This window comes from Perca flavescens, chromosome 15 (genome assembly GCF_004354835.1).
Source record: "Perca flavescens isolate YP-PL-M2 chromosome 15, PFLA_1.0, whole genome shotgun sequence".
NCBI classification, from domain to species: Eukaryota; Metazoa; Chordata; class Actinopteri; order Perciformes; family Percidae; genus Perca; species Perca flavescens.
In genome coordinates this window covers 24,899,265-24,910,411 of record NC_041345.1, presented here as the reverse complement: position 1 = coordinate 24,910,411, position 11,147 = coordinate 24,899,265, and the positions used below count along the sequence as shown (strand labels likewise).

General features: G+C 40.3%; 1 protein-coding gene across 1 annotated transcript in view; it reads left to right on the top strand.

Annotated features, from left to right (window-relative positions):
* The first annotated feature begins 555 nt into the window (after positions 1–555).
* LOC114569645 (serine/threonine-protein kinase BRSK1) overlaps positions 556–11,147 on the top strand; it is a 35,798-nt gene continuing 25,206 nt past the window's right edge. The window contains exons 1-5 of the mRNA XM_028599628.1: positions 556–749; positions 1,190–1,284; positions 6,217–6,302; positions 6,973–7,113; positions 10,795–10,911. Coding sequence (XP_028455429.1) covers positions 662–749; positions 1,190–1,284; positions 6,217–6,302; positions 6,973–7,113; positions 10,795–10,911 — 527 coding nt within the window. The 5' untranslated portion in view covers positions 556–661. The remainder of the gene's footprint in view (positions 750–1,189; positions 1,285–6,216; positions 6,303–6,972; positions 7,114–10,794; positions 10,912–11,147) is intronic.

Genomic DNA, 11,147 nt, shown 5'->3' with positions numbered 1-11,147 from the left:
ACGGTAGTAGCAGCAGCAGCAGCAGTGAGGAGGGGGTCCCTGATATCGATCAGAGAATGGATTCAATCAGGCCATTCTGACTTGGGATATTTGAGACTGTGCCCTTACAGGAATCAATCTGTGGCAAATGTAGCCCTCAGGTCTGAATGAGATGATCTTTTTTTCCCCGCTCCACTTTTGGCCAGCTGCATAAGCTACATAGGATCAATCAGCTTTAAACTACTGTTGTTATTTATAGCAGGAGGGTGGTGGAACTGATGGGACTACATCTCCCATCACCGGCACCGGTCAAACCTCAAACGTCCTCTTCTTTCGGATCTTTTCTACCTTGCCTCTGAATAATGCTGCTTTCTGTGCTGTAGTGAACGAGACACAAACCGAGATTGGGACATATGCTTCTTTATCCCATAGGCCTTGTAGAGTGTAAAACTGGGCCGGTTCTCACTCCCAGCGCGATCCTGGCCGCATGACAAACAAGTGCATGGGAGTAGCCTGCAGGGCCCGGCTTTAGATCACGACCAGTCCTCCGCGCCTCTCCTCTCCGCCGCCGTGTAGCCGCCCGGGATATGTGCGTTACGGCATTACGCACGGAGCAGGAGCGACCGCTATCTTGATCTGCCTCATATCTATATCAGGAATAGGATTTCACCTTTGGGAAAGGATGAGCAGCAAGGAGCTGACGGTGGGCCAGTCCAGCCAGTATGTGGGGCCTTACCGGCTGGAGAAGACCCTCGGGAAGGGACAGACAGGTAGGGAACAAACTAAATTACCTTGAGTCCCCTCTCCTGTAGCCAGGCAAACTGGACGTCTGCAAGGTGCATCACCTGATTCCAGCATTCAGAATCACTGTAGCACATGCTATTCAGAGGTATTCAGAGCATGGTGTAAGTCTTCTTATCTCCCATGTTTTGTTATTCTGCTCCAACCTTATGTCAAGATGTCATTAAATGAATTATTCTTTAGAAGACATAGGGAGGAGAAGACATCACAGCAGGCCTCTTAAATATTCCAATCAGCCTTCCTATGAGCTGAGTTTGGTAATTGTTTGTGACAATGTCCGTAAAGCTTTTTGAATTATTGATGTCTTCCCTCCCTTTTCTGTTTTCACGCTGCATGATGATTTGTGATATTTCTCCCTCTCTCTCTCTCTCTCTCTCTCTCTCTCCCTCCCTCCGTGTGTGTCTCTCAGGACTGGTGAAGTTGGGTGTCCACTGTATAACGGGACAGAAGGTGGCCATAAAGATTGTCAACCGAGAGAAACTCTCTGAATCAGTTCTAATGAAGGTACAATATTTATAATTGACCTCATCTACTTATCCATGTGTCTATCTGCCTACGAGCTGTCTCTCTACTGTGTCTATAATCACTCTGACTGTCATTATGGTGGCTACGAAGCTCAAATGATTGCCAGCTTGCACTCTCCAGCCTGCAGAAATAGCACCAGAAATTAAGTCTTTTTTTTTTTTTTTGTCAAGAAAAGCCTGTCTGTCTGTGTGCTGTAACTTGGAGCACCCGAGTGTGTGGGCACTCGCTGCTTCTGTATATCGAACAATAGCGATGATTTCATTCTGCTAATTAAGCCCTCAGATGAAAGCTAACTGCAGCGGAAACACACTGGCCTGAAACTAAATTGAAATTGCTTTTTTATGTTGGCTGATTACGAGTTGCAGCTTTGTGGAAGTATCTCTTTTCAAAATACAGCAGGTTGCACCAGGAACACTTTTGGCACAAGCAAGTGCTGTGTCATGGTGTCATGTGTTTTAATATACACATGCCTCAGTATCTCAATAACACTGATTTTGAAGACAATCCAGAGACGTGTGTGTGTTTTCCAATTTCTTTCATTAGCCAGACGACAGTGCGTGAATAAATGTCTCAACTGTATTTTCAAGTCCATCTTATGGCAACTCTCACAAGCCCTTATGTAGGTTAAAGCAGTGGTTTTCAAAGTGAGGGTCCTTGAGAGGGTTCCCAGAGGGGGTCCCCAGTAAAAAGGGGAACCATTTATTTCCACTATAATTCCATCTTTAAGTAACACAATGACAGAAAACATGAATATTTTGGCCATTGATTTCATACACTTTCTATAATAAAACATGTAAAAGCTAAAATCCTATACCAGATGGGGGTCTAATTTGTGCCAGTTTAGGGGTCCTTGACGTGACAAGGTTTGGGAACCACTGCAGGTTAATGGGTCATTGGTCACTGTGATCTTTACTCCTCTCCATACAAGGCACGAAGAGATCTCATCCCTTCTGTAAAAGATGGGGGACAAAATCCACAGTCCTTGTTCGTGCAAAAAGGCATTCCATAGAAAAAAATTATTTGTGTGGATGTCTTTAACACAGTTGTTTTTATTATTCCCTTTTCTTTAGCGCAGATAAGTCTGAGACTTGACATTACAAATGTAGAGGTGCTTGTTTTGACTAGCTATATATAGCTTAATCAATCAAATAGATAATGTCCATCTGTCATAACTTTAAACCTGCATTAATTGATTTTTGGAGGCAGCACAAACAGCTGTTAAAACAACAGTGGCATAATGTAATCTTTCAAAGTCGATATGGCTGAAAAACTTAGCAACTAAGCTTAGTGTTAGCGAGCAGTTGCCTACAGTATTTTTACACATCTACGTAGCAGACACAGAGCAAGATTGGCATTCATTTGAGTTCATTTTTTTGTGCCACCTGGAGAATGTGAGTCCAATATTTTAGTCTTTTAGCTCTTTTTTGGTCTCCACCAGCTCGTGAGGGAAGTATCTGGCTCTTTAGCAGCTAAATTTGATTCGACTCAATTCCATTCTTTACCGGTAGCCTACTTTTCTTTTTTCATTTTCCACTGCGGATCCCCTTAGTGTATGCGACATTCTCAGCTGATTGGCATAGGGACGTCACATGAAACTGCCATGACGTCATCTTTGAGTCCTTTAATCAGCAACCATCAGAGGAACGTCTGCAACTTATTAATTGTATGATGTAGTTACCCGGCGTAGTGTACACCGTAGGTTTGCGGGTTGCCATTTAAAAAATTCTGGGTGAATAAAAACAGTGTGGTTGCTTGGCTATTTAAACATGACAGGTGCAGGATGTCCCGTGTTGCGGTAGTGACAATCTCTGTGACCAATCAGTGGTCTGCATGTTTTAATTCCACATTTTAGTATTTAGTAACCTAGACTGAGGTGGTACCAAAAAAAGGACCAAGTACCTGTACTAACCACAACTTTTGCAAATGAAAATGCAAAAATAAATTTTGACAAACTGAACTAACATTGACTGCTTTGTTGGAAACTCAATAAAAGAGTGACAGCTTTCACATAGTAATTTGGTTCATTGTTCATGGAAAAATATTGATTAGTGCAGCTTGAAATAGGTTATCTATAGGTCTGGGCTAGCTTTCGGTACAGGCCTGCACTTAAAGGGACAGTTCACCCCATAATCAAAAATACACATTTTTCTTCTCACCTGTAGTACTATTTATGAATTTAGATTGTTTTGGTGTTAGTAAGTTGCCCAGTGTTGGGGATATGGGCCATAGAGATGTCTGCCTTCTCTTCAATATAATAGAACTAGATGGCACTCTGCTTGTGGTGCCTTAAATTGCCGAAACATTTATTTGAAAAATCCAAAAGCAATGTCTCTTTCCAGAAAACATGACCCGGTTACTCAAAGATAGTCCACAGACCTGGTTAGCAGTTTCATGTAGGAACTATTTTCTTTCTACCAAACTACACCTAACAACCGTATCACTGCCCAGTAGGAAGCAAACTCATGGATGATAGGCTCGTGCCATGGATGTATATGGCTCATGCTCATGACAGCGTGATATGTAAACATTTATGGCATCCTTCTCTGCTGAGCTGTGGCATTAGTAAGCTCAGGTAAGCCATATACAGAATATATACTATATATACAGTGGTGTGAAAAAGTGTTTGCCCCCTTCCTCATTTCCTGTTCCTTTGCATGTTTGTCACACTTAAGTGTTTCGGAACATCAAACCAATTTAAACAATAGTCAAGGACAACACAAGTAAACACAAAATGCAATTTGTAAATGAAGGTGTTTATCATTAAAGGTGAAAACAAATCCAAACCATCATGGCCCTGTGTGAAAAAGTGATTGCCCCCTTGTTAAAACATTGGGCTATAACTTGGTTGTCCACACCTGAGTTCAATTTCTCTAGCCACAATGAGGCCTTTATTATTGCCCACCTGTTCACAATCAAGGCATCACTTAAATTGTCCTAATTCAGACACATTAAGGTCCACCAGAAGATCCTTTTTAGCTCACACATCAACATCTCCCAAAGAAATTCAGGAACAATTGAGAAAGAAAGTAATTGAGATCTATCAGTCTGGAAAGGGTTCATTTTGCCATTTCTTCAGCTTTGGGAATCCACTTGCCACAGTGAGAGCCATTATCCACAAATGGCGCATGGAACAGTGGTGAACCTTCCCAGGAACAGATGGTCCAAAATTCTCCCCAAGATCTCCTGGTAGACATCAAGAGGTCATAAAAGTTCCCACAACAACGGCAAAGAACTGCAGGTCCTGAAGCCTCAAACAAGGTCAGACCATCACATGCCACCACCATCATTTTAAGAGTTGGTAAAATGGCCTGCATGGCAGAGTTCCAAGGAGAAAACCACTGCTGAGCAAAAACCTTCCAAAGAGTTCCACTTTTGTCTCAGAACACATCTTGATGATCCCAAAGTCTTTTGGGACAACATTCTGTGGTTCTGAGAAAAAGTGGAACTCTTTGAAGGTGTTTGTCCAGCAGTGGTTTTCTCCTTGAACACTGCATTTCATGCAAAAGAACATTTTACCAACTGTTTTCCTGATGGTGGTGGCATGAACGATGGTCTTAACTTTTGCAAGTTCAGGACCTGCAAGACTTGCCGTGATAAAAGGAACTTTGAATTCTGCTGTCTACCAGGAGATCCTGAAGGAGAATGTCCGGGGGTCATCTGTTCCTGGGAAGGTTCAAACTGTTCCATGTCTTCTGCATTTGTGGACAATGATCCTCAACACACCAGCAAGTCCATTCACCAAATGGCTTTGAAAAAAACAAAATGAAGACTTTGGAGTAACCCTTTCCAAACTCCTAGACCTGAATCCTTTCTTTCTCAATTGTTGACCTTAAAAAGGCTTTTCATGCTCGAAAACCCTGTAATGTAACTTTTAGGACAATCTTCTGGTGGACCTGAGGGGCCAAAATTCTCCAGGAAGTGAAAAGCCTTGATTGCACGTTATGGCAAAATCAGGCCTGGGTTGCAGTTGTTGAACTCAGGGTGGACAACCACAGTTATAGTATGTTTTAACAAGGGGGCAATCACTTTTTCACACAGGGCCATGATGGTTTGGATTTGTTTTCACCTTTAATGATAAACACCTTCATTTACAAATTGCATTTTGTGTTTACTTGTGTTGTCCTTGACTATTGTTTAAATTGGTTTGATGTTCCGAAACACTTAAGTGTGACAAACATGCAAAGGAACAGGAAATGAGGAAGGGGGCAAACACTTTTTCACACCAATATATATATATATATATATATATATATATATATATATATATATATATGCAGGTGAGCTAGCAGTATCGGTTAGCTATAAACCTATGCTTGATAGTTTATGGAGATTAGTTTATAGTATAAATCTAGGCTATATAACTATGGTATACACTATCTCCATAAACTAGTAATGTCAGACCAGTGCAGTGATACTTTAAGCGGTAAAAAGAAAACAGGCCTGCGGATTATATAAATAACAGTAACTGTTACAGGTAAGATGAATAATATATATTTTTGATTTTGGGGTGAACTTTGACAAGAGAAATTGACAACAAGGGTCATTCAGAATTTTATAAATATAATTTTTTCTCCCTTTCTTTCATTCATCCTTCATAGCCTACTTATAAAAATTCTGCCCATAACTTTAACCTGTCTACAACGGTAACGTTAACTTCTTCAACTTCAACAACTTGTTTGTGCTTCTAAATGAACACTAAAGAATTTAACAATAACATATTTTAATACCGTCTCCGTCTGCTCCGCATTTAACCTAACTCTGCCTGTATACCGGCTTCCTCCCTCTCTCTGCCTTACATCATATTTACCTTCCTCTTCCTCCTGACATTTCAATCTCCATCATTTTTAACCTCGCTCCTGCTCCCTCTCTCTTAACCTTTCTCTACATCTCTCCCTCCCTCTGTCTCTCCAGGTGGAGAGAGAAATAGCTATTCTTAAACTAATAGAGCACCCTCACGTTCTGAAGCTGCATGATGTCTATGAGAATAACAAATACCTGTGAGTATCTCTTTATCGTTCTGCTTTCCGCTGACTTTCTTTAAAAAAAATCTTCCCTCTGGATCTTCGCCAGAGCTGAAACAACCTATAATCTGAAAGGTAAAATAGGTTCTGTAAGACAAAACTGAGATCATACCAGGGCTGCACAATATATCATTTTTTTAATCGTAATCGCAATATAAACTGCCGCAATACACACATCGCTAAAAGCTGCGACATATCGCGAAAGACACTGAGATCTTTTTGTGTTAGTTGAAAGAAAATATTAGTAGAAAACTGCACTTTATAATGTAACCTATTGTTTTTTTTAGTGGTGCATTTTATATTCAATTCAGTGTTCAATAAAAGAATGTTGAAAATGATTTTCTTTCATTTGTTTTAAATTCAACAAGCATTTGTTGTATTTTAGCAGAATACTTAAAGCAACAGAAATGCAGAACTGAGTTCACTTTAATATCTGTTTATTTATTGCATTAATATCGTTATCGCAATATTCAACGTTATTGCATAATGCATATTTTCCTCGTATTGTTAAGCCCTAGATCATACACACCTGATGTTTGAGTTTTTAGGTATAGCAGTAGCATCCGTGACTTTTGTGCATAAATGTTTCTCTTACCTCACCTGTGTTTTCATCTCTGTGCCCTCTCTACCCTCCTGTGTCTCCCAGGTACCTGGTTTTGGAGCATGTGTCTGGCGGAGAGTTATTTGACTACCTGGTGAAGAAGGGCAGGCTGACCCCCAAAGAAGCCAGGAAGTTCTTCAGACAAATCATCTCCGCCCTTGACTTCTGCCACAGTCACTCCATATGGTCTGTGACATTTGTGTTGTTGTTCCATTTCCAGTTTTGGCTTTTAAAGGACAATTCCGGCGCAAAACGAACCTAGAGGTTAATAACAGATGTGTACCCACTCGATCACTCTCTGGGACATGTTTTCATGCTAATCGAATGTGTTTGTAGCTTGAAAGAAGCTAGCGTGGACCGCTGATTAGCTTACAACAACGCTAGTATTCGGGGCACAGGAAAAGTAAAAACAAATCGCTATTTATAGCACTAAAAAGGCTCAAAATATCACCAAACTTCAACGGTAGCATAATGAGGGTCCCTACATGTTAACTGAAGCATTGAGAACTTTGTAAGTGTACAGACAGTTTATTAAAAAGCTAGATTATAAAGCCAGTCGCATTCTCGTATAAGGGCGGCCACCGTCTTGGGAGCTACTGTCTTTCTAAACTATCTTTTTAATAAACTGTCTGTACACTTACAAAGTTCTCAATGCTTCGGTTTACATTTAGGGACCCTCATTATACTACGAAGTGTGGTGATATTTTGAGCCTTTTTAGTGGTACAAATAGCGATTCGTTTTTACTTTCTTTGTGCCCCGAATACTAGTGTAAGCTAATCAGCGGTCTGCGCTAGCTTGTTTCAAGCTAAAAACACATTTGATTAGCATGAAAACATGTCCCACCCCTAGATTTGTTTTGCACCGGAATTGTCCTTTAAAGGTATAGTAAGCGATGTTAATCCAATACACTTTTTGTGTGCTGTGTAAATGGAAAACAAACAGAACAGAGTGCACAAGTCATAAAACACTATTCCGCCAACCTGCAACAGGCAGTGACAGTTGATGGTAGGGGGGAAGGTAGAATGTGAATGTTTATTTGGTAACACTTTACTTGAAGATATCTACATAAGAGTGACATGACACTGTCATGAACACATGATACTGTCATGACACAGTCATGACACATGAACCTAACCCTAACTCTAACCCTATGCGTTTTAACCCAAACCTAACCATAACCATAACCATAACTTTGTCATGACAAAACCGAATGACACTTACTAAAAGATGCGTTATGTCATAAACATTTGACTTGTTTATAATGTTTATGACACGTTCATGACAGTGTCATGTCACTTTTATGTACATACCTTCAAGTAAAATGTAACCTTTATTTTAACATACAAAACTATATTAAATATACATCAGTAGAGGCTGAGTGGGAATGTGCCGGCCGACCAGTAGTTATCTTTCCGTGAATCTGGGAGAAGGAGCTTCTAAAGGGGGTTGTATGTATGTGTTTGGAAGTTGAGTTCAAATATCCACAATCTTTGCGCGGATTCGCTTACTGCACCTTTAACTTCTCATTCCCAATTCCTTACTGATTTACCTAATAACTTGACATTATTCATTTGCATTTGTCACAAACGATAACTGAACTATCTCATTTTGGGGTTAATGGTATGGAACCAGATTTAGAAACATGAATTAAATTAAAAAACTACAACTTTCACCAAATTATGTATTTCAATTCAATTTTATTTATAGTATCAAATCATAAGAGTTATCTCAAGACACTTTACAGATAGAGTAGGTCTATACTCTATAATTTACAAAGACCCAACAATTACCTGTGAGCAAGCATTTGGTGATGAAAAACTCCTTTTAGGCAGAAACCTCAAGTGGTGCGGAAAACTTCCTTTTAGGCAGAAACCTTGGACAGACCTAGGCTCTTTCTGGGTGGCATCTGTTGCTGCCAATTTGGACACAGACACTGATAAAAATATACAGATAGAGAGAAATATTATTCATAATAATTATAGCAGTTAGAATGATGAACAGTGGCAGTTATAGTAACAATAAAGATAGTGGAACTTTGACTACAAATATTAGTTGTAGCAGTTCAGGGCTTTGCGGGACGATGCAGGGCATTACGGGGCATAGTAGGGCATAGCATGGCGTAGCTGGGCGTTGTGGGGTGTAGTAAGGTACAGCAGGGCGTTGAGCAAGACCACAGCGGCAGCTGCAACCATGATTTAGGTGCCACCCCAATCCAAGGAAAACTGTGCGGTGAGAAAACACAAGGACAAGAAGAAAGTTAGTAACAAGCATTTCTTCCACATGAATGCACGCAGATGGAAAGAGAGAGGAGCTCAGAATGTCAAAGGAAGTCCCCCAGCAATCTAGTCCTATAGCAGCATAACTATGAGCGAAGGTCCAAGGCAAAGCTGAGCCAGCCCTACAAGGGTTGGTAGATGAATCAGGCGACTACGAAGAGAGGCAGAGAAGAGGAGGGGTGCCGTGTCTTAAGCTATACACCCTCCCCCGCTGGTCTAGGCGAATGCTGCAACTCTTCACTCCCTAACTATAAGCTTCATCAAAGAGGAGAGTTTTAAGTTTACTCTTAAATGTGGAGACGGTGTGTGCCTCACGGACCCAGACCAGGAGCTGGTTCCACAGGAGAGGAGCCTGATAGCTGAAGGCTCTGGCTCCCATTCTACTTTTAGAGACTCTAGGTACCACCAGTAACTCTGTATTCTGGGAGCACAGTGCTCTAGTGGGACAATAAGGTACTAGGAGCTCTTCAAGATATGATGGTGCTTGACCATTTAGAGCTTTGTAGGTCAGGAGAAGGATTTTAAAATCAATCCTGGATTTTACAGGGAGCCAATGCAGAGAAGCTAATACAGGAGAAATATGATCTCTTTTCTTAGTTCTTTTCAGACCACTCACTGCAGCATTCTGGATCATCTGGAGAGTCTTAAGGGACTTGTTTGAGCAGCCTGATAATAAGGAATTACAATATGTAATGAAATGTATATAATACTGTATATATATTACAAATCAGCTTGTCACACACTAACAGGCCCATGTCATGGGAAATCTGACTGATGTTCACCTTATTGAACCTCATACAGTATAGACATTTTTGTTTTTCTCGCACGCCTCCAAAGGGAACGAAGAATCCAAAAAGTGATAGTAAGTGTAGTAATAGGGGTCTGCATCCATGTGGCCCCCTTTTCCTTTAACTCATCTAGAATTTTCTCTGCTTTTGGATTCTTTGTTCACTGAGGAAGCATGCGATAAAAAAAAAAAAAAAAAAAATCACTTCATCAGGGTGAATATTCCTTCAAAAACATGTTTGGTGGAAAAGGTTTGGTTTGATCATAAAACATTGGGATAAGCATCCACATGTAAACTATAATAGTGTAACTAGTAGTATAACTGAAACCACGTGAGTCTCCACTGTGCACTCTGTGTTTTGGATGGAGAAATATTGCAGATAACGTCTTTCTTTTGAACTTTTATTTTCCTGTATCTTGACTTTGTTCTATACTTGTATGTATTGCTTAATTGCTTAATATATTGTTTTGATGGTTTAATTTTGTCTCAGTATTATATCACGGTTGTGCATATTGTTCAGGAAAGCGCTTAGTCATCTACAAAAAACAGCGAAACCTTCCTGAAAAGCAGACACTACCCTGCAGATCACTGTGCTTCAATAAACATTAGACCTCCCTTTTGGTATTAATGTTAACACGTTATGGGGAAGTCCACCAAGGTAAGCTTTAGTTGCTGTTTATGGTCTGGAAAAATACTTCTATTGAGTGAGTGTGTGTGTGTGTGTGTGTGTGTGTGTGTGTGTGTGTGTGTGTGTGTGTGTGTGTGTGTGTGTGTGTGTGTGTGTGTGTGTGTGTGTGTCACAGTCACAGAGACCTGAAGCCAGAGAATCTTCTCCTGGATGAGAAGAATAACATCAGGGTAGCAGACTTTGGCATGGCGTCGCTTCAAGTCGGGGACAGCCTGTTGGAAACCAGTTGTGGGTGAGTTCTGGGCAGTAGCGGAAGAAGTATTCAGGAAGCTTAAGTAAAGTACTTAAGTAAAAGTACTAATACCAAACCGTAAAAAAAACTGTGTTACAAGTAGAAGTCCTGCATTGAAAATGTTACCTAAGTAAAAATATGTACGTATCATCAGGAAAAATGTACTTGCATGCCGTTATATTAATTTATAATGAAATGTCTTATTATTAAACTACAAATTATTTGTGTGCAAAAAT